Source organism: Chamaea fasciata, unplaced genomic scaffold (assembly GCF_029207755.1).
Source record: "Chamaea fasciata isolate MVZ Bird 193981 ecotype frontalis unplaced genomic scaffold, bChaFas1.0.hap1 SCAF_4, whole genome shotgun sequence".
Classification (NCBI taxonomy): Eukaryota; Metazoa; Chordata; class Aves; order Passeriformes; family Sylviidae; genus Chamaea; species Chamaea fasciata.
Window position 1 is genome coordinate 65423567 of NW_027094089.1, and position 24436 is coordinate 65448002.

General features: G+C 40.4%; 1 protein-coding gene across 3 annotated transcripts in view; it reads left to right on the plus strand.

Moving 5' to 3' along the window:
- Positions 1-24210, plus strand: part of PJA2 (praja ring finger ubiquitin ligase 2) — a 43438-nt gene extending 19228 nt beyond the window's left edge. For 2 of the 3 annotated variants that reach the window (XM_066181838.1, XM_066181837.1), the window contains exons 4-9: positions 7226-7411; positions 8838-9023; positions 11056-11164; positions 22277-22391; positions 22689-22804; positions 24033-24210. In XM_066181838.1, the coding sequence (XP_066037935.1) occupies positions 7226-7411; positions 8838-9023; positions 11056-11164; positions 22277-22391; positions 22689-22804; positions 24033-24113 (793 nt within the window). In that variant the 3' untranslated portion in view covers positions 24114-24210. The remainder of the gene's footprint in view (positions 1-7225; positions 7412-8837; positions 9024-11055; positions 11165-22276; positions 22392-22688; positions 22805-24032) is intronic. The other variant, XM_066181839.1, reaches the window with a different exon arrangement.
- Positions 24211-24436: the final 226 nt, after the last annotated feature.

A 24436-nucleotide genomic window follows, 5' to 3' on the forward strand; every position in this document is an offset into this window, starting at 1 on the left:
TTGGAGGCTGACCCACTGGAGACCAGCTCTGTTGGGTAGGACCTTGGAGTGCTGGTGGTGACAGGTTGACCATGTCATGTGTGCTCTAGGGGCCAGGAGAGACAGTGGGATCCTGGGATACATCGGGAAGAGTGTGGCCAGCAGGTCAGGGAGGTGATCCTGGCCCTCTTCTTGCCCTAGCGAGGCAGATTTGGGGTATTGTGTTCATTTTTGTTTTCCGCAGGTGAAGAAAGATAAGGAGGTACTGATGATGGTCCAGTGGAGGCCACAGAGATGATGAGGTGTCTGGGGCATCTCTGTTATGGGTTGAGGTGGGATCTGGGCTTGTTTAGTCTGGAGAAGAGAGGATTGTGAGGGGATCTCACTAATGCATTTAAGTATCTCCAAGGCGGTTGCCAGGAAAATGGTGCCAGACTTCCTTCAGTGGTGCTCGGTGACAGTACAAGGAGCAATGGCAATAAACTAAAAGTCAAGAAGTTCTACCACAACAAGAACTTTAGGTTGAGGGTGGAACAGGTAGCCCAGGGAGGTTGTAGAGTCTCCTTCTCTGAAGACCATTCCAAACCTACCTGGGACTCTTCTAGTGTCACCTGCTTCAGACTGGGCTGCACGACAGCTGAAGGGTTTTACTGGATGGTCTTCAAAGGTCCCTTCCACCCCTGACAGTTCTGTGATTCTTAATAAAGGTACTTGCAAATGAATCCTTCACTTCCTTTTCAAAAATTTTTGTTAGTGCATAGTCTTTTCTGTTTTTGAAATGCTGCTGCTGGAAGATTAAAATGCCATGGAAGAAGTGTAATATATTCTACAGTTTTAGCATTGGCTTCCATGATGCATAGTGATGGGTTATTGTAGCATGACAAAAAGAAACATGTAATGATTATTTGAAATGTTCTTGATGATGACATCAACAGAACCAGTAAACAGGAATCATGTGTTTTTAACTTAGAATCCCCATAATTTATGTTCTAAAACCTAAAAATACTTACATTTATGAAATAAATTCTCGATGATTGGTCTGGGCAAAGAAGTAATATGTTCACTGATGAAAAGTGAAGTTTTATGTTTAAAGGCTTAAACCATATTTTATGTTCATGCAGAACTGCATAAAAAGTCGATTTGATATGCATGTCAAACTAAATCCTTCAGCTCAGTTTTAGCTTATTCCCATCCCAGGGAGAAATTCACCTTTTGCTTGTTGCAATGTGGGCCTCCAGCTCAAAAATCTGCTTCCAGGAGCTGTGCAGCTATTGTGGTGTGTCCTGGGTTGAAGTATATCCTATCACCATCTTCATGAACTGTTGAAACCAGGTGAGGCAGTGCTCCCTGACTCCTCCACTCTGGCTTATCTTTTATTAATGGGCCCATCAGCGCCTTTGCCACACAGCTCACAGATAACCCCCTCCTGGACTATCTCCTGTTAAAGGGCCCATCAGGCCTTATCACATGACTCACAATCCCATTGTGAGATGCTCCGCCCAGAGGGAGGAATCAAGCATTCCAGCCTGGATATAAGCTGAGACTCTGAACACCAGAGGGGCGCTTACCCACTAGATTCCCAGAGGACCCGAGCTACCAAACTTTTCTACAAGATCACTGCTTCAGGAAGACCACCTCATCTGGACTGCTTCCATCACTCCACTCTGGTTGCATTCTGACTCTGTCAGTGGTCTTTTGTATTATTGCATCTATTTTATTTACTTTCTTTCCTTTTTTTTTTTTCCTATTAAATTGTGTCTCTGACTTGGAGCCTCTCATTTGTTTTGCTTTCAAACCACTACATTTTTGGCGCCCAACGTGGGGCAGGAGGCACTGAGAAAAGTCAGAATTACAATTTTGTATTGAAGAAGACACCTGTTCGCTATGATGCTCAACATGCTTACATGTGTCTTATATCTATCTCTCTATATTTTTCCACAACTGGGGCACTATCTGCCAGTCTTAATACTCCTGCGTAGATCTGGGTATGGTACTAAAATTGCTTTAGTGGTCTATTATGTCCATTGCTTGATAAACTCCGAGGCAATGAACATCATTCAGAATATGCACCCAGTTTTGTTTTCTTGTTCTGGTCTAGGATGCTACATTTGGGGCCTCAACAATCTCACCCAGCCCCTGTGGGGAGGGGTGAAGAATGATTTTTTTTCCAGCTTTTCAGGCATGACACAGCAGTTTTTGAAAATGTGAAGCACCCTCTAGATGCCAAGGACAGCATGATGTTGTCGTTAGTCCTGCTTTGTCTTCTCTGCACGGCCCACACCATGCTTAGAATCAAAACACTACATGGTGTGATACAGCGTGTTCTGAAGGAAGAGGAAGGGGGAAAAAGAAGCAGAGCAACAGCAGCAGTGTCTACACAGAGTGTCACAGAGGCAAAAGGAACCAAAGGCAAGGCAACAGTGTCCTCATCTTCACAAACCGTCACCGAACCGGAACTGCCATGGACTGATCCAGGCTGCACTGGAAAAGGGTGAGGCTCCAGAACACCTGCAATACATTGACGACATTATCGTGTGGGGAAACACAGCAACAGAAGTCTTTGAGAAGGGAAAGAAGATCGTTCAAATTCTCCTGAAGGCTGGCTTTGCCATCAAGAGGAGCAAAGTCAAAGGACCTGCTCGAGAAATCCAGTTTCTGGGAGTGAAGTGGCAAGATGGACGGCGTCAGATTCCCACCAAAGTCATCAATAAGATCACTGCAATGTCTCCACCGACCAACAAGAAGGAAACACAAGCTTTCCTAGGTGCCATAGGCTTCTGGAGGATGCACATTCCCGAGTATAGCCAAATCGTGAGCCCTCTCTACCTGGTTACCCGCAAGAAGAACGATTTCCACTGGGGCCCAGAACAGCGGCAAGCTTTTGCCCAGATCAAGCAGGAAATCGCTCATGCGGTAGCCCTTGGCCCAGTCAGGACAGGATCAGAGGTAAAGAATGTGCTTTACTCTGCAGCCAGGAGCCATAGCCTGTCATGGAGCCTTTGGCAGAAGGTGCCAGGTGAGACTCGAAGACGACCACTGGGATTCTGGAGCCGAAGCTACAGAGGATCCGAAGCCAACTACACTCCCACAGAGAAGGAAATCTTAGCCGCCTATGAAGGAGTCCAAGCTGCCTCAGAGGTGATTGGTACTGAAGCACAGCTGCTTCTGGCACCTCGACTACCAGTGCTGGGGTAGATGTTCAAGAGAAAGGTTCCTACCACACATCACGCCACCGAAACCGTGTAGAGCAAATAGATCACCCTGATCACGCAGCACGCCCGTATTGGAAACCTGAATCGCCCTGGGATTCTGGAAATTAAAACAAACTGGCCTGAAGTTGAGACCTTTGGATTATCCTCTGAAGAAGAGGAAGAGCAAGTGACACGGGCCGAGGAAGTCCCACCATACCACAAGCTACCAGAGAGTGAGAGACGATATGCCCTTTTCACCGACGGTTCCTGCCGAATTGTAGATGCTAACCGGAAATGGAAAGCTGCTGTATGAAGCCCCACACGACGAGTTGCACAAGCTACCAAGAGAGAAAGTAAATCAAGTCAGGTCGCAGAGCTTAAAGCTGTCCAGCTGGCTTTGAATATTGCTGAACGAGAGAAGTGGCCAAGGCTCTATCTCTACACTGACTCATGGATGGTGGCTAATGCTCTGTGGGGATGGCTGGACCGCTGGAAAAAGGCCAACTGGCAGCGCAGAGGGAAACCCATCTAGGCTGCTCAGATTTGGCAGGACATCGCCACCCGAGTAGAAAGGCTGACCGTGAAGGTTTGATGTGTAGATGCGCACGTACCCAAAAGTCAGGCTAATGAAGAACATCACAACAACGAGCAGGTGGATCGAGCTGCCAAGGTGAAAGTATCACAGGTTGATCTAGACTGGCAGCACAAAAAAGAACTATTCCTAGCTCGTTGAGCTCATGATGCCTCTGGTCATCAAGGGAGAGATGCAACTTGTCGATGGGCTCATGACCGAGAAGTAGACATTACTATAGACAGCATCTCCCAGGCTATCCATAACTGTGAGACCTGTGCTACAATCAAACAGGCCAAGCGAGTGAAGCCTCTGTAGTATAGTGGACGATGGTCAAAGTATAAGTATAAAGAAGCCTGTCAAATTGGCTACATCACCCTTCCCCAAACCCACCAAGGCAAGCGCTACGTGCTCACCATAGTGGAAGCAACCCGTGGATGGCTAGAGACCTACCCTGTGCCTCATGCTACTGCCCGGAACACCATCTTGAGCCTGGAAAAGCAAGTCCTGTGGAGACATGGCACCCCTGAGAGAATTGAGTCTGACAACGAGACTCATTTCAAGAATGGCCTCATAAGCACTTGAGCCAGAAAACACGGAATCGAATGGATATACCATATCCCATATCATGCACCAGCTGCCGGGAAGGTGGAACGCTGCAATGGACTGCTTAAAACTACCCTTAAGGCACTTGGCGGAGGGACCTTCAAAAACTGGGAACTGAACTTAGCGAAAGCCACCTGGATAGTCAATACCCAGAGGTCCATCAATCAAGCTGGTCCTGCCCAGTCTGAATCTTTGCACACAGTGGATGGAAATAAGGTCCCTGTAGTACACATGAGAAATATATTAAGAAAGACTGTTTAGATTAATCCCACCTCGGGCAAGGGCAAACCCATCCGTGGGGTTGTCTTTGCTCAAAGACCTAGTTACACTTCGTGAGTAATGCAAAAGGATGGAGAAACCCACTGTGTACCACAAAGAGACCTTATTTTAAGTGAGAACTCTGTGTAAGTTTTCATTGTATATATATATATGTGTGTGTTGTTTAAGGAAGGTATTGATTTGGGATGATGTAGATGGTAATAGAATAAGGGGTGGATAATGTCCTGGGTTGAAGTATATTCTGTCACCATCTTCATGAACTGTTGAAACCAGGTGAGGCAGTGCTCCCTGCCTCCTCCACTCTGGCTTATCTTCTATTAATGGGCCCATCAGCACCTTTGCCACACAGCTCACAGATAACCCCCTCCTGGACTATCTCCTGTTAAAGGGCCCACCAGGCCTTATCACATGACTCACCATCCCATTGTGAGATGCTCTGCCCAGAGGGAGGAACCAAGCATTCCAGCCTGGATATAAGCTGAGACTCTGAACACCAGAGGGGCGCTTACCCACTAGATTCCCAGAGGACCCGAGCTACCAAACTTTTCTACAAGATCACTGCTTCAGGAAGACCACCTCATCTGGACTGCTTCCATCACTCCACTCAAGTTGTATTCTGACTCTGTCAGTAGTCTTTTGTATTATTGCATCTATTTTATTTTACTTTCTTTCCTTTTTTTTCCTATTAAATTGTATCTCTGACTTGGAGCCTCTCATTTGTTTTGCTTTCAAACCACTACGTGGTGTTAACGTGTGGATGCTGTGTGTGAATGAGAAAGTCTTTCATGTTTGTTAGAACCATGTATGTTCTAAGTTGGAAGAGTGGTGGAAGGTCCAGGTCCAGAGGTGGAGGGAGGAGGATCATATCCGTTAGTTCCGTCCATTTGATTTTGGACTGTATGGCAGGTACAGGTTAAGAGGGGATTCAGCCAGGGGAGGGACTATCATCAGCAAGTCCACATGCCGATGCGAAGTTCATGTGCTATACTTTTGGCAAGTGACAAGTCTGTAGCTCTCCAACCATTAAGTAATGTTCTGCACCTGTGCAGAATTGAACACAGTTAAGTCCTGAGTTCTGAAATACTTAATGTTCTTCAGTTGTTTAGTTTTAGTGACATTAGGTATATCCTTTTACTGGTTTGAATTAGTGTTTGTATATAAACCTTAAAGAGAACAAATTTTGCTAAAACCAAAGGAGAATGGAAGTAATTCTCAGATTGTAAAGCTGATACAACTGAAACAAGAGATCTGTTTATTTCAGCTAGTCTTAGAGTATGTAAGATGAAATTGAAAAATGCATATTTAAAAACTTGATCAAATAACATTTCAAACCAAACTCCTAACCCAAAACCAAAGAACCAAACAGAACAAAAGGTTAAAAAAAATCAATATTCAGCTTTAGATGGTGTAATATGAGATGCATTATCATGATTGTGAATTATGAGATACATATCAGAATTTCATAATAAATGATTTCTATTTTAAAGTAATTCATTAAAATAGCCCCGAATTAGTGCATATTCTCATTTCCATCACCTTTTTTAGCCATCAAAATTGTGATAGAAAAATTTATTCCTGCCTCAAATTAAAATGTTTCTATATAATCTGCATCTTGAACATACTTATTTTTGTAAAACTTGCAGTGTATACTGTGCAGTTTTTCAGAAGCACTTAAAATTTATTAAATTGAAAGTTCTGTTGGCATGTGTTTGTAATATTCGATAAAGGGAGGAAATTGGTGAGTTTGTAGATGGGGAGGTAACATTATACATAAATATACTGGGTTTAGCAGATTAGAAACTGTGCTGTGGATTGCTTTATAAAATGAGGTCTAGTAAGCATGTTGGCTGTTTGCATGTGTGTTTTCTCTAACTTTTTGAAGTGACATAGCTAGTTTACTATATTTTCAATTTCAGTAACTGTCACTGTAGTGAGTGAATCCTCTAAGTGCCATTACCAATGGTAGCAGTAGTTCATCCTTCCTAAGATTGTACTAGCACTACTATTTTGTTTAAGCAGCCCAAAGCTTATTTACTCCCCTTTTCTATGTGGTGACTGAGAAAATTGTCTTTTCAAAACCTCCTGTCATTCATCTTGTTTGGGCTAGGGAATCAAATAGTTTGCAGTAAGTCATCCATTATAGCTTTCTGTGTTTAAAAAGGTCATTCTGTGTGGCTTATATGTCCCGAGAGCTTTTACTTTAAATTTGTTTGGTGAAGAGGTAAAGCTGATTATTTGTTTTTCAAGCAGTGCCACTGCTGCTGTTTTTGTAATGTGGGAGAAAGATGTGTATATTGAGTCTGGTTTCTGTTCTTGAGTTGTTTTCTGTACTCTACATATATAGCAAAGGAAGAACAAAACTTCTTTGCAAAGTAGGATGGGTAGAATTTTTGAATTCTTTCTTAACAGACTGTTGGGGTTTTTTTAATCAACTCTGTACACTTGATTTGTAATGCATCTGTAGATAGCAGAAGATTAATTTCTCTTAAAAAATAAATTGCCTATATTGAGAGCAATGTTGATAGAAAAGTAGGAAATTGTTTTCGTTCCCCTAAAGCAGTGTTTGAATTCATACTCTATTACCTTGTTTAAATTGCAGCTCAGAGTGCAGTGATGGAGAATGGTCTACATCTGTGCCTTCCTACTTTACTGCTGTGGAAAAAGAGCAGGCCTCAAGTGATGAAAGCTGGGAGACTGTCTCATGCAGGGAGGAGCGTGACCCTGGTGTGCACAAGAACAGCAGCGGTTTGAAAGAGGAGAGCATAGACTTCTGTTTCCGAGAAGGGTGTGCCTTTATTTTATTAGCTAAATTCCTGTAGCTTCTGGCATCGCCAGTAGTAGAGTATTCACATAGCTCTACACAGAATAACATCTAAAAGCAGTTACCATGCTAGCAGCAATCATTTGCCTACATCACAATAATCTGAGTAGTTGTATGTATTTCAAATCAGGGAAAATATAGCGTTTCATGCAAGCAGTTCTGTGTAATGAAAAACACAGAAGCGATGAGAGTGCACTGACATATAGTGTCAATATGGTTAATAGACTTAATGTATTGACTTTTAAAAGCCAGTTAGGCCAAGTTAATCGTTAAGATATACATGTTACATAAACATCTTTCGATGCTGCCTAGGACTCCTTGAAAGAACTTCTTTATCTCCGCTTTGTTGCTTCTCCTGTTCCTCTGCTGCTCCTAATTTTCTGCAGCCCTATTAGTGATGAAACTAAACTCGAATTACTTGCTTGTTCTTGTAACTTTAAACTTACTTTATTTTTCCAGTCATTCAGTACTATATAAACTTCAGCTGCCTTTGCTATAAGGCAAAATCTGTAGCTATATATAGCTAAGAAGAATGTGCTTGGCTTTTCTCTAAGCATCTAATACTGACTCTAGTTTGGATCTTCATAAAGCAAAGGCCACACCTAAGTGTTCTTTCAGCTTCTTCCACTCTTAGGTGCACAGTACCTGTCACCAAGCAGTCCAGTTTGTTGCTAATGCGTTTTTAGTATTCTCTACATTCTTGGGTCTTGGCGAACTAGTGTGACTTTATGAAAACTTTATGGCAACTCATTGCTTTCAGAACAACAGTAATGGAGCTGTGTGCTTTTAAACTTTCTCTTATATAAACAGCGTGAAAATGTAAGCATTTTTAACATAATTGCTGTTTATTTTCCCTTTTATAAGGAAAATGGGCCTCATAGCCTGATGACTCTGTGCATCCAGGTGACTTGTGCTCCTCTAGAATATCCAAGAAGTGGAGGAGTCTTTCTCTTGCAAGCTCTTTGTATTGCATTCAGACCTAGCTTTGCATTGGGGGCTACTCTGGGGTGTCAAGACAATCGTTCTCCTTAATGCCTTTAGGAAGTTGTAGATAAATAAGAAAATGTTAGTACCAAATTTATTAACCATGGCAGGGATGCTGGCTGCGCTAGGGAAAATTCAAACCAAACCGCTCACTCTACTGCTAGCCTTGAGCCTTAGACAAAACTTTGCTACAGAATCATGGGTGTAACTAGATTCTGAGTCTGGAGCTAATACCACTGGGAATTTCTTGAATTTTTATGGGAAATGCTAAATTTCTAATCTGTGACTCTGCAGTCTAGGAAATATGCCTGTTTAGTCTTTGTGTTATATTTGACTTCTGTTGCTTATGTGTGTTTGTAAATTCTCTTAGCTTTTTAGTTTTAGCTTTTCATTTATTTGTATAAAGAGAACAGACATTATTGGAGGAAGGTGAAATTCCTTGGTTACAGTACCGAGAAGAAGTGGAAAGTAGTAGTGACGAGGAAAATGATCCAATTAGTGATTTTGTGCATCTTGGATTCTTCTTGTTGGATGGAAATAACAACCTTGAGGATGACTCCAGTGTGAGTGAAGACCTGGTTGTGGAGTGGAGGTACGCATTTATAGTTGTCTGCTTTAATTTCAGAGGTTTTGTAGTTACTGTTTTGTTTTCTTTGTAAGATATCAAAAGTACTTATCAGTATGCAGTTGTTTCAAGGACTGATAATCTCAGTTTTAAAGTTGAAGGTATTTCAAGTGCTATGTATCTTCTAATGAGAGAAAAGGGAACAGATTTTCTAAAATCTGAGAAAATTTTGGTGCCCTAAATATGCCAGGCATGGGTGCATTTTTTAATTTAATTTTCATGTGGAAGTGTAACAAAAATAAGGCAATATAAGTTTAATCAGCATTCAAGTCAGTCCTATTTTATAATTGGTCTTTTCCTCCTTTGAAACTGGTGTAAGTTAGTCACTATAAATCTATTTTATTTCTCTTTGAAATGCCATGCACTTACCTAATATTATCATAATTTTGAATGCTTCACTCAATTTTCTGTCATTAGATTACTGAAAGATATTGCAATCAATTTATTATAAAAATGCTGCAAATACCAGGAATAAAGTGACTGGAACCACATTCAAAATAGTATAATGTATAATAGCATAATGTGTTTGTTTTAGAATGTGATAGACAAAAGGCTTTCCAGTAATAGACATAATACTTGCTCTCTTCTGATCATTAAAATACAAATTTGAGCGCAGACATACCAACACTGTTGTTTTCTCCTTGTGAAATTATATTGTGGAAAAGCATAGAAGGGAGTAATGAATTACAGTCCAAACTAGAAGTAAGGCATGTGTTCTTTCACTGTCAGCTAGCAATGGAATTCTGTGATAGGGGCAGAAGCTATGTTTTAAGTGTTGGAGGTTAGCCTTGGGAAGCTTCCTAGTTACTAAAAACAGGAACAAAGATCTTGATGGTCTGTTAAGTTTTGTTTGCTGAACTTACGCAGACCTGTACCTCATTTCACTTGTGTCTGTTTTAAGATTTGATTTCTGAATTTCTAAAAAACAGAACTCAGTGGAGTTGCCAAGCCATGAACTGTCACACATGATGTAATCAAAATCTGATTGTTAGTTGTAAAACAACCTTAATGGCATATATATGAAACATATTAGCTGAACTTACGCCCTTTCACAGTAAAAGCTCCCATCAGGGTGTTCTCAAGTGTATACTGTGCAAGTGCGGTACCGCTGTGCTGGGACCAGGGGTAGGCAGCTGCAGAACTGCCTCTGAGAGGCTGAGGGGGACACAGCTGGTTCCAGCTGGCTCCAGTGGACCCACCACAGGGTGGGGCCTCTGGGAAAGTACTAAAAAAGGATAAAAAATACTAAACAGGAAGCAATGTGTGAGAGAGAGATGAGAATGATGCGAGAGAAGCAAGACACCAAAGTCAGAAAAGAAGGGGAAGGAAGTGCTCTAGGTGCTGGAGAAGACCACAGTTGAACAGGTAGGGATTTGCTGAAGGAACTGTGTCTAGGGAGAAGCCGTGCTGGAGTAGTGGTGAAGGACTGCAGCTTGTGGGGCAAAAAAACCCACACAGAAGCAGGGAAACCACGTGAGGAGGAAGTAATTGCAGAGAGGAACTACCCATGGACAGATCACAACGCCTGTTCCTTTCCCTCTGCCCTGCTTGGAATAGGGGAACTTAGAGGACTCAAGGATGAAGGAGTGAAATTGAGCTTGGAAATAAAGGGAGGGCTAAGGGAAAGGTGTTTTAGTCTTTGTTTCTCACCATTCGAATCCATTTTTATTGACAATAAATTAATAGAATCATAGAGCAGCCTAACTTGAAAGGAACCTCAGAAGATCACCTGGTTCAACCTTTCAGTTAAATTAAGATTTTTCCTGCATTGAGTCTCTTTCTTCTGTGGCGGTGATTGATGACTCATGGCCTTTTTTCTTGACCCATGAGCCTTTAATCTTATTTACATGTCCACTTGAAGCAGGGGAGTTTGAGATCAGCTGGCTGGGTATCTGAGTGTTATTAACAGGTGGTGTGCAATAATTTGATATATCCAGACTTTGTGTTGTAATTATTTGTTTTGAAAATAAGACCATATTTCCTAACCTATGTTTTTCAGTCTACTTGATGAGTTTGGTGACGGCCTAGGACTTGCTCAAACCATTCCTTACATGGAACCTCAATTTCGCACATTTATGGCACTAGAGGGACGCTTGGAAGCTGTGGAGGTATTAAAATTTTTTTGATGGTCTTAAATCAGTGATGTTGTGACACAAGTGTTTAAAGTTGAGTCTTTTTCAACTTAATCTAAAAATCGGAAGAATAAGAGAAAAAATACTTTCCTGTGTTAGCTTGAACTTTCAGGTCTGCAAACATGAAAATACATATTGGAAGTTTTTTTAAAGGGTGTTTTACAGGAAGTCATTGATCAGTACCTATTCCTTTTAGTATATGCATTTGTTTTTTCTTAAGGCAAAGAAAGTTACTGGTTCCTACCAGTATATACATATGCCATTTAATTCTAAAGAATTTTGCTAAATTCTCTACATAACAAAGGAAAGCTTATGCTTAAATCTGTGCCTGTGAATTGTCCCAGCTTTTTTTTTTTTTTTTGCAAGAGTACATTTGGATTCCTCAGTTTTTTTATCAGTAGAGACTTTTCTGTGTTTGACTGTCTTGACTCTGTGTATTTTAAATTTGAAAAAAAAAAAGTTTTAAAAAATCCACCCAATAACAGACAAAAAACCCAATCAGGAAAAGAAACCACCTGAAAGAGAAGGTGCCTTTATCTCTACCTTGTTCTATCCCATTTCACCTGTCTAATTTTGGGTGGACCAAAGCATATATTATCAAGAACCAGCATGATTATAATCTTTGTCTTTTGTTTATTACTTCAGGTTGGTCAATGTCAGAGTGAACATAAAGCTAGCTGAAATCCAGTTTGATGCAGTGCAACAATTCTTGCACCGCCAGAAATCTCCCCTGCAGGGTTATTTGTCAAAATAAAAGTTACATGATGTGTAGACATATAATACGGTGTTGTAAGAGCTGAACTGAATGTTTTGTGAGTGACATAAGTATAGAGCAGCAAGGGGCAGTTTGATTGCTAGCACCTACTTTAAAGGGGTGAACAGGGCAGGCTGTGTGTCATAGTGTGCTTGGAGACAAAATGCCAAGGGCACTTTGAAATGCTCTCTGAAGCTGGCAGACACTGGAACAATCATGGATGATGGGGTTTTTTCCATGGATATGTGCAAAGTCAATGATTTTCTGAATAAGTTTTCCTGGTCTTTTCCAAGGCAGTAGAAGGGCTGTTCCGTTAAGTTGGCAGTCATGCAACTTCCAGGTTTTGTATGTCCTCCAAGATGCATGGGATGTCATCATTCATGATCAGGTACCGCCAGGCATTCTCCAGCTGTGTAGGATCTTGTTAGCATTACTCATTTAGAGACACTTCATTAACGTGGTCTGTTGATATCCTTATTGTAAAAGCAGTATTTGGAGGCTATATAGAGAAAATTCTTGTCTCTTTTATAGCTGCTGGTTCTCACTATGTCAAAAAAAACCAGAACTGCAAAAACAGTTGACCTCCTCCTTTGCATCAAAGCAAGAGAATCTATGTAGTGAGGGGAAACAAATCCTATCTTTTTTTTTTTATCTGCACATTAACACTTCAAGAGGAGACTGAGTTTATTATGGCTCTTTAGTTTTTCTTTCTCATTTTTGTGTAACAACCTATGCCTAAGTATTCTGTCAGAAGAAATGTGTGCAGTCCTGTCAGAGTGACCTGTAAAACTAATCTTATGTGATTATGTGCGTGGCTGGCTGAGGAGGTGCTGTAATTACATTTGTGTCACCAGGAACAGAGTGTCACTGAACACCACGAGCAAGCAGGCAGGTGACTACAGGGGTACCGGTGGTACAGGGCACTGTGCATGTGGAAAAGCTGTTTCTCTTAGGTAGCATTTGTGCTTAAAAGTAGCACATAAGGGTGTGAAACTATGGTGAGCATAGAAGTCTGGGATATTTGAAATTAGTCAGCAGAAAGTGGTAACTGACTAATAAAAAAAATAGTTGTAAGGACTGTGACAACGTGGACAACACAGGTTTTGAGTAAGAATTCAAAATATTCCCTTCAAATCTCAAGCAGAGTATAGAACATTTATTTTTACAGTATGAAGTAGTTACTAAAATTTTTCAGAAAATATGGGCAAAATAATTTACTGTTGCTTTGAAATACTTGAAAGGGATGTGACCCAATAAAGCATCCAGAATTCAAGTGTTTCTTAGTTGGAGGGGAGGGAGTGGGAGAGATCTATCCACAATAGTTGTGACATTTGAAGGGGAGAAGTAATTAAAATATTAGATACTTGTTTTGAAAAGCTGTGTTCTGTAAGGCTCTGGGTTCCTAAAAATTAATAGAATTTATGTGTGTGTCCTGGTGTGACGTTGTCAGGTTTGTATCCCCAGTTGCCTGTTGAGTCTGGGAGCAGGGGAAAGGCAGAGGCATGTGGTTTATTATCAGAAATTTTCCTCTGCCGGCTGGCCTTGAGGGTCGGATTCAGCAACACACGGCAAGGGACGGAGAGATTTTTTTTTGCTTCATGCTTTTTTGCTCTCAGTAGTTAGTTAGTTAGTGAGTAGCTAGCAGAGGAGGAGAAGCTGTGGGTTTTTTTTTCTTCTCCTCCTGTTTTTTTTTTTTCCTTTTTTCTTTCCTGGTTTTTTTTCCTCCTTTTTTTCACCCTTCCTTGGAACTCTTAAAATCTCTCTGGACTGAGGACCCAGGGGAGCACCGTGGGGGTCTTGCATCTGGAACCCACCAAGATCCATCCTGCGCAGCAACGTTTTCCAGCACCAGGGGGACCGAGACAGAGCAACCACCTGCAGGAGGGACTTCTTTTGTAAATCTGTCATCTCTCCAGAGCGGCACGAAGTTCTTGTCATTGGGTATTGTCCAATTTATTGTGCTGGGGAGTGCTTTGCCTGTTTAATAAACAAGGTTCTTTCCACTTCTCTCTGAGGAGGTTTTTTCTTCCTGAATCGGATGGAGGAGGGGAGGGAGGACCCCTTAGGAGGTTTCCTCCCAAATCTGCCTTAAACCTCTACAACTTTTCTGGCGCCCAAAAGAGGGGCACGAGAGAGTGGAAAAACCCCTATACTGATTGTATTTTTGGCTCCAAGTACTCTGTATTGGTATAAAGCAGCCAGTAGCTATGTTGTTTGAATTTATGTCTCTTGGGGTGGGGGCCTTGATGTGTTTTGGGTCCCTAGGCTTCTTTGAGGTCTTAATACCTTTGTGATTCCTAGGTTTATTTTCATAACCATAAATAGTTCCGGTATTGTCCCTAATATGTAGTTTTTACAGCAGAGGGACACGGATTAGAGTAGCTATTGACCTTGGCTTGGTGAAGATCATTTGTAGGAAGTTTATAAAGGTGCTGGTATCTATTTCTGGTATGTATAGTTCATGGTTGTGGTTATTCACCCTGTTTATTGGAGGAGGAGGAGCAGGGGATTAAGCATTGCAGTCTTTAATTTCATTCTTCTCCTCTAAATCTGTTACATCACTGTTGGAGAATGTTCAGTTTCCTCTAAGTGTCAAAGAGACCATCTTTCTGGTATTTAATCTGATAAGCTTCCTCTGTACAGTCTGTAGCTTTTCTAGAGTGAGGGCTGAGGTTTCTAGAGGGGCTGACCCAAGGGTAGACCCAGGCGTAGAAAATCTTGAGTGGTGTGGAGAATGGAAGGATATGGGCCAACTTCTGAAGGAATTTTCTGATCCTATAGTCTGGGGCTTCCCATGTGAACAAATTCAGAATCCAACCAAGGTGGGGAAATACCTGAAAGAGAAGTACCATGATGCCTCTAAAGGGGAAAAGATCATTGCAGTAAGCTGGGCCCTGGCATATGCTTATCGCACACTGTTAGATACTGTAGGGCAGCAGACAGAGGCAGGGGGGTAGGGATACTAATCAACAGCTACCACAGTCACTCAGGCTGCAGCCAACACCCCAGTCATGAAGCCAGCAGCTAATTCAGAACCTCAGCCTGAGTTGGCAGCTAAATCAGACAGTAAGCCTAAGCCCCTGGCAGTTGCTCCAGCAAAGAAGCACACAGAGGAAACTGATCGACCAGTGGACGACGATGACCCAGGAGAAGGACCTTCACCAAAATCAGAAGCCAAAGCATCAGGCACAGGATCAGAAGCCAATATTGATTCAATTTCCCTGAAGGACCTTTGGGGCCTAAGAAAGGATTACAGGCAACAACCTGATGAATCTATAATTAGTTGCTTAGTCCATCTTTGGGATGCTGCAAGTGAGGCTACAATTCTGGACAGCACTGAAATGAGGCATTTGGAATCCCTGTCACTTGATCTAGTCATCAGCCAGTGATGATGATGAGAGAGGCTAATCCTCGCAGTCTCTGGGTACGAGTCCTAAGAAATGTAGGAGAAAGATACCTGTGTGCAAATGATCTCTATATGCAGCAAACCCAGTAGAAGACCATAAAACAAAGGATTCAATGCTTGAGAGAAATGGCAGTGGCTTAGATGATCTTCTCAGATGTCATAAACGCTAGGAACCCAGACTTAGTAGCATATACATCTGTAATGTGGTGAAAACTTATACAACTTAGGCCACAAGAATACTCTTCTGCTTTAGCAATAATGAAGCAGGACAACACAAAGGAGACTGTGCTTGATGTGGCAAAAAAGTTCCAGGCATATGCAGATGCTGTGTATGGCCTAACACATGCCAGAATTGCAGCTGTAGAAACTCGTGTACAGAAACTAGAAGATAAGATAGAGAAGAATCATAAGAAACTCGGAGAAAAGTTTAAAAAGAACCTTCTCTAGATCTCAGCAGTACAAATCAGAGGTTCTAGTACCCAACGCAGCCGTTCCCCAGATAGGGAGAGAGGGTACACTCCACGAGCTGAGCTGTGATTCCTCCGGCGTGATTGCGGAGAAAATATGAAAAGATGGAGAATCTACTGCTGCTCTGGCACAACAGGTACGTGATGTGAAAGAAAGAAAAAAAACCTCAAAGAGGAAGTTCCACGGGAAGGGAAGCAGCTCCAGTTGCCTGTAAACGAACTGCCAAGTATGATGATGATGACATGTCTGACCCCCTTAAAAGAACCTCTTAAAGATATGCCCAAAAAAAGAAAAATAACTAAGCCTAGAGGAGCCCTGCCTCTAGCCAGGTAGAGGCTAGAAAAAACTGCGTTTTTTAGACTATGTAAATTCGTTAGCCTGGCACGTCTAAACCACAAAAATATAAAACCTTGGTCGATACTGGTATGCAATGCACATTAATTCCGTCAAACCATGTAGAGCCAGAATCTGTCTGTATCACTAGCGTGACAAGAAAATCTCAAGATTTTGCTTTGGTGGAAGCAGATGTGAGTCTGACTGGAAAACAGTAGAAGAAACACCCTATTGTGACTAGCCCAGAAGCCCCATGCATTTTAGGCATAGACTGCCTCTGAAGTGGGTATTTCAAAAACCCAAAGACACTCAGGTGAGCATTTAAGATAGCGGCTGTAGTGACAGAGGGCATCCAGCAATTGAACACCCTGCCTGGACTGTCTGAAAATCCATCTACAGTAAGACTTCTGAAAGAAGAAGAGCAACAAGTACCAATTGCCACTTCGATAGTGCACCGCCGACAGTATAGAACAATTCAAAATGCTGTGATCCCCATCCATAAGATGATTCGAAAGCTAAAGAACCAAGGAGTGGTCAGTAGAACCCACTCACCCTTCAACAGCCCCATTTGACCTGTGTGTAAATCTGAAAAAGAATAGAAATTACCTGTAAACTATCATGCATTTGATGAAGTGACTCCACTGCTGAGCGCTGCTGTGCCAGACATGCTAGAGCTCCAGTATAAGCTTGAGTCCAAAGCAGTGAAATGGTATGCCACTATTGACATTGCCAATGCATTTTTCTCTATTCCTTTGGCAGCAGAATGCAGACCCCCGTTTGTCTTCACATGGAGGGGAATGCAGTACACCTAAAACTGACTGCCCCAGGAGTAAAAGCACAGTCCTACCATCTGCCATGATCTGATCCAAGCTGCACTAGAAAAGAGTGAAGCTCCCAGACATCTACAATACATTGATGACATTGTTGTGTGAAAAAACACAGCAACAGAAGTGTTTAAGGAAAAAAAATCATCCAGATCCTCCTGAAAGCCAGTTTCACTATCCAAAAAAGTAAAGTTAAAAAACCAACCCGTAAAATCCAGTTCTTGAAAATAAAGCAGCAAAATAGACAGCATCAAACTCCTACTAATGTCATCAACAAGATTACAGCGATGTCTCCATCAACTAGCAAGAAAAAAATGCAAGCTTTCCTAAGTGCCATAAGTTTTTAGAGAATGCACATTCCTGAGTACAGTCAGATCATGAGCCCTCTCTACCTAATTACCCGCAAGAACAATTTCCACTAGAGCCCTGAACAGCAACAAGCCTTTGCCCAAATCAAGCAAGAGATTGCTCATGCAGTGGCCCTTATCCCAGTCCAAACAAAACTAAATGTAAAGAACGTGCTCTACTCTACAGCCGAGAGCCATAGTCAGTCCTAGAGCCTTTGGCAAAAAGTACGTGAAAAAACTCGAAACCAGCCACCAAGATTTTAGAGTTGAAGCTACAGAAGAGCTGAAGCCAACTACACTCCAACTAAAATAGAAATTTTAGCAGCCTGTAAAAAAATTCAAGCTGCCTTGAAAGTGATTAGCACAGAAGCACAACTCCTCCTGGCACCTCGACTACCGGTGCTGAAGTGAATGTTCAAAAAAAAAGTCCCCACCATGCCACAAATGCCACATGGAGCAAGTTAATTGCTCTAATTACACAGCGCACCCGTATGAGTAAATTAAATCGCCCTGAGATTTTGGAAATAATTACAAATTAGCCTGAAAGTGAAAATTTTAGTCTCACAAATGAAGAACAAAAGCAAGTAACACAAACTAAAAAGACTCCACCATACAACCAACTGCCAGCAGAAGAGACGCATTATGCTCTTTTCACTGATGGTTCTTGTCACATTGTAAAGACAGATCAGAAGTGAAAAGCAGCTGTATAAAGCCCCACTCGACAGGTCGCTGAAGCCACTGAAAAAGATAGTAAATCAAGCCAACTTGCAAAACTCAAAGCCGTTCAATTAGCCCTGGATATTGCTGAAAAAAAGAAGGTAGCCAAAGCTCTAGCTCTATATTAATTCATAGATAGTAGCCAATGCTCTGTGGAGGTGGCTAAAAAAGTAAAAAAGAGCTAATTAGCAGCGTAAAAGAAAAATAATTTAAGCTGAAAAATAAAAAGACATTACTATCAAAGTAAAAAGACTACCTTTAAAAGTCTGCCACGTAAATGCCCATATCCCCAAGAACAGAGCTAATAAAAAGCATCAAAATGACAAGCAAGTAAATCAAGCTGCCAAAATAGAAGTATCAAAAATTAAACTGAGAACACAAAAAAGAGTTGTTCCTAGCCCAATGGGCCCATGATGCCTCAAGTCGTCGAAGTAAAAATGCCACCTATAAGTGAACTCAAGACTGAAAAGTAGACCTAACCATAAAGTGTTTCTCAAATTATCCATAACTGTGAGACATGTGCTGCCATCAAACAAGCCAAGCAAGTGAAGCCCCCATAGTATAGTGAGCAGTAGTCCAAATATAAATATAAAGAGGCCTAGCAAATTGATTATATCACACTGCCCCAAACACATCAAAGTAAGTGCTATGTGCTCACCATGGTAAAAGCCACCACAAGGTGGCTGGAGACACCCTGTGCCTCATGCTACTGCCCGGTACACCATCGTGGGCCTTGAGAAGCAAGTCCTGTAAAAGCATAGTACCCCTGAAAAGATAGAGTCAAACAACGGGACTCATTTCAAGAGCAGCTTTATCAACACCTAAGCTAGGGAACATGGCATTGAGTAAGTGTACCATATCCCCTACCATGCACCAGCTGCAAGCAAAGTAAAGAAGCACAATGCACTGTTAAAAACCCAGTTAAAAGCCTTAAGTGAGAAATCTTTCAAAAATTAGAACAGTATTTGACAAAAGCCACCTGGTTAGTCAACACCTGAGGCTCCACCAACTGAGCAGGCCCCGCCCAAGCTGAATCTCTGCATACAATAGACAAAAATAAAATCCCCGTAGTGCGTGTCAGAAGTTTGTTAAAAAAACCTGTGTAAATCAAGTCTGCCTCAAGTATAGACAAACCCATTTGTGAAGTTGTCTTTGCTCAAAGACCAAGTTGCACATGAAAAATAATACAAAAAAACTAAACAACACGATGTGTACCTCAAAAGATCTGCTTACTGAGTAAGAATCATATGTAAACATTGCTGTTTGCTAGATACTACTGCCATTGTCTGTACGTTAAACATTAAAAAGGCAAAAAAAAGCATAAGTAAAAGAGTATGTATAAGTATTAAAAGTATAAGCAAGTGTTAAAAGTAACACTTTTAACACTTGAGTAAGCAGTGTTGAAAGTATAAGTAAAAGAAAGAGTTTGAGTAAGCAAAATAAAAAAGTAAAAAATCCTGCAGCCTAAAACCTGAATTCAGTGGCTCAGTGTGAAATGTGACAAAAACATAATGAGTATTGCTTGCATTTTTATAAAGAGAATGAAGATTTTATGTAGATAAATAAATTATGTAAAATATATGTTAGTTTTGGTCATACATTGATGATATAAAAATAAATAGTAGAATGTCTTAAGAGTGATGTTGTGAAGTTTGTATCCCCAGTCGTCTGTTGAATCTGAGAGCAAGAAAAAAAGAAAGGCACGCAGTTTGTTTTCAGAAACTTTCCTCCACCGGCTGGCTTTAAGAGTCAAATTCAGCAACACACAGTGAAAGACAGAAAAATCTTTTTTTTGCTTCATGCTTTTTTTCTCTCAGTAGTTGATTAGTGAGTAGCTAGCAGAAGGAAAAAAAGCTTCGTTTTTTTTTCTTCTCCTCCTAGTTTTTTCTTCTTTCCTGTTTTTTTTTCCTCCTTTTTTTCACCTTCCCTTAAAACTGTTAAAATCTCTCTAGACTAAAAACCCAGAGAAGCGCCGTAGGAGGCTTGCACTTGGAACCCACCAAAATCCATCCTGCGCAGCAACATCTCCCAGCACAAGAGGGACTGAGACAGAGCAACCACCTCCAAAAAAAACTTCTTTTATAAATCTATCATCTCTCCAGAGCAGCACGAAGTTCTTGTCATCAAGTATTGTCCAATTTATTGTACTAAAAAGTACTTTGCCTGTTTAATAAACAAAATTCTTTCCACTTCTCTCTGAAAATGTTTTTTCTTCCTGAACCAGTTAGAGAAAGACAAAAAGATCCCCTTAAAAAGTTTCCTCCCAAATCTGCCTTAAACCTCTACAGTGTGATTTTAAGTATTTTTTTCTTCCATCTGTTATAAAGAAACTACATAGCTGGGAGTGTCTGGCTTACTTCATTAGCAGTAGAGAACAGGCTGGTTGCCTCTGCTGCATCAGTGACTTTATAAGTATTTCCTGTGCCAATTCACAGATGTGGGGAGCTTAAACCCCCTGTAGTCTGTAGCGCTCTTGATTTTAACAGGAAAAAGTCCAGCATTTGTTTTTGGTACATGCAGAAGTAAGTTACACAAGTAATAAGAGGAAGTACAGTTATTTTGAAGATACATCTTGTAAAAGTTATAAAATAGACTACTTTGCTTTGGATTTGAAAATACGGCTTTCAGCCTCAGAGTCACTGTAGTGCTTTGTGTCTATGATGTTTCTTTTGTGTACGTTTCAGAAGGAAGCAAGCAGTACGATGTTTTCTGTTTGAGAATACTCACGCTGGATATAAATAGAGAAGTTTGACACATAAGTAATACTGCAATCTTCTGTATCCCTGGGATTTTATCTAGTTTTTCCAGGTGTAGTAGTTACTCTGATTAAGAACAGTATTTTTACTGACAGTTTATTCTCAGACCATTGCAGCTGGAGCAAAAACCAAATACAAATACTGAAATCATCTTAATGTTACTAAGGTAGTATTGTCTGCTGTACCAGAATTTTATGGGTATTAGCTGTAAAATTGAAGCAATGTACGTGTTTTGTAGGGGGACCTGCACACTGCACTAGTGATAACCCCTGGTTTTCCCTGGGGGTTTTCCCTTAAACTGACAGATTTCTAGATGAGAATACATGTGTCAGAAGGAGCTGTAAATGTTTCTTGGCTCATGCTGATCTCTCCCTGCCACAAAGATTTGACTGTAGGTATAAAACTGCTAGTTTAGAACTGTGATAGTGTGGTAGCTTGGGCTACCTTGTCATTGCAATTCAAGTCCAGGCACGTTTTCAGGTTGCAACTGTAGTAACTTCAGGGGAAGTTTAAGAGAAAAGACTACTGAAGAGGTTTCTGCATAATCCAGTGTTTCTCTGATATATAGAGCTTTTCAGTTAAGTGTATTCCCAACATTACAAAAATGTGTACACTTCTTACTTAGAGAGTTCTGTGGCCAATAGAGTAAATAATTTTCAAGCTTATTAGAACAGTAAGTAGTTGTACTTAAAGGATGTGACTGATACACCCAGGGTGAGAACCCAGTGCTTCTGTGTTCTTGGTTCTTCAGTTTCAGTTTGTTTGCTGTTCAAACAGGTAGTACATTTCTCAGAAACCATGATAGTCTGAATTCTGGGATTTTAATCTCTTTTTTTCTACTGGATATCCTTTCAGTCTTACATAGTTGAATGTGTGATGTACACAGCAAATATATACAGGTGTAGACTTGTAGTCTTAAAGATTTTATATGTTTTGTATTTTAAATTTGAGTTAAAAAAAAGTTACTTCAGAGCATTTTGTCTGGTTTAAGATTAGAAATATCTACATGGATCTTGGATTTTTATTTCTTGAAGTTTACCTTGTTAGTGTAGCCAAGGTACTTAATATTTTTTTGTTTGTGCCTGAGTAATTCAATAGTTGAAGCCAGGAAACACATTAGTGAGGCATTTATTTTCAGAAACAAAATAAAAGGACAGTTAAAGATTGGCCAGCTTTATTACATTTCCAACTTGCTGCCTTTTCTGTAACTGTATAAAATTAACAAATGTTCATTGTAGATCAGGTTGTGACTCTGTCGTCATACTCTTAAGAATGCTTTAAAGGCAAGGCATTACTGTTCTGACCTTCAGTTTCATCTCATTCATTACAAAAATAAAAGTAATGTAATGCTTAGTTTGACAGACATATCTTCCATTTTAAAAAGTAATACTGCTAGAATTGGATTCCTTTTCTTGCTTGTTTGTTTTGTATGAAATGTTACATTTGTGAGTAAGAAAACTTGATCTCTGCTTACCCCTTTCAGACTGCTCTGGCACAGTTGGAGTCTCTAACATTTGATGTTGAACAGACTCATCCACCAGCTACGAAAGAAACCATAGATTGTTTGCCAGAGATTATTGTCACAGGTGACTACAATGGTATGGAAAAATAATGAAAAAGTAATTTCCACAAAGTTTGTAAGAACAAGTTCAACTTTCTCTAATACTATTGATGCAATATTTAAGTATACTTACTGCATAATGCTGTTTTAAGGTCTTTTGAATCTGATTATAATTTTGATCCATTTGAAAAACTAGTCTTTAATGGAGTTACTGTGACTGTACTTTGTAACCAATGATTAGTTAGTGGTACTGTTGATAATATATGTATTTTAATTTGGGCTTAACTTAGACGTAAAACAAGTTATTAATGCTTTTTCTTCATCATGGGTTTAGGTCAAGAACAGTGTTGTACCATCTGTTGCAGTGATTATGTGGATGGTGAAATCATAACAAAGCTACCCTGTCGTCATTTGTTTCACAAACCTTGTGTAACTCTTTGGTTACAGAGAGTAAGTACTACAGGATTGGTGGAGGATTTGGGAGGGAGCATTGTGTATTTTGTATATTCTTGGAAGAACAACTTCTAACACTTTAACTCTTTGAAAGCCAGAGATGTGGGATGAAATACCAAGAAATAACTGGCTGTTGAATTTATGCATTATGGAATGAAATTTTAGTGCAAGTGAGGAACGAAATTTATATTTGTACTCATCTGAATGGCAGTTTCTTAAATAGAGAGAATAGTTCTGTAAGGGAAAGCATGTTTTCCTTTACTCAGAATAAAAGACATGGATGAGTTATAACTTGTTTTGGTACAGGAAAAGCTTTCTTTACTATGTTCCTACCTTGAAGTAAAGATGATAGAATCATTTTCTCAGAGAAGAGCAAAGGGTTTGCTCTGTCTTACCGCAATATCAGGCCCGCTTATGGTGACAGCTAAGGCTGGCAGAAGAAATACTGATATGCTTGTAGATTAACTTTTTTTTTAATTACCTTTAGTAATTCTATATGATATTAGATTCCATTTTCATGATCTGTAATCAATTTCCTTCCAAATGTCTTAAAAAGGCATGCATGCTAGATGTTGAAGCTAGACTAAAACAACCATAATTAATGAACCAGTTTTTTTTTTAGTTGCACTTGGACTCTCCTTTGTGTGCACTGCAAGCCTGGACTTGGTAGTTCTCAGTGAGCTTGCAGTGTAACACAATTTCCTCAAAAGTATAAGAGAAAGATTAATTGATTGTACCATGAGGGTCATATCAGAACACCTCTGGCATGGAGGGTTGATGGATTTAGTTCATGAGTTTATAAATTTTTTATGATAATTTTGATTACCTTATTAATTTTTCTTGTTTTACACATCCTGCCTTTTTTTCTGTTGTCAGAGTAAACTGCTATTGCTGAAAACTAGGACAAAATAATTCCTCTTAGATTTGAGCTATACCTAACTTATTTTTAATTCTTACCTCAAGAGAAAAAAAAAGTCCCACCTGTAAAATGGTGTGAAGAACCTGGATAGAGCCTGATGCATTTGCTGTGCAGCTGGTATAAAAGCAGAACAAGTATTTCTTCTGAGTTTGTGTTAGCTGTCAGCTCCAGGTAGCTATGCAGTCAAATTTGAGTTTGAGATGGTTGCAGAGACCCTAAATACTTTATAAATAATAACTTTTAGCTTTTTAGTAGAATTGAATGCAAACTGTGCAAATGACCTCAGTTTTTTTTCTCTTTTTGTAGTCGGGAACATGCCCTGTTTGTCGTCATGTGCTTGCACCTGTACTTCCCGAAGCAGCTGATGACACTGTTTTTTTTATTTGATTCAGAATCTTCTGTTAACATTGCTACAGGACCCTCAGACTAGGGTCAAAAATAAAATCTGCCAGCAAAATAAAAACGTAAATTTTGCCTGTTTTAATTATAATGTGAAAACAATTCAGTATAAAATATTAATATATAGTTATGAATTGGCTTGGATTGGAAGGGACTCTAAAGATGATCTGGCTCCAGCCCCCCTTGCTGTGGGCAGGGACACCTTCCTTTAGACCAGGTTCCTTTAAGTCCCATCCAACCTGGCCTTGAACACTTCCAGGGCTGGATCCACAGCTTCTCTGGGCAACCTGTGCCAGGGCTTCACCACCCTC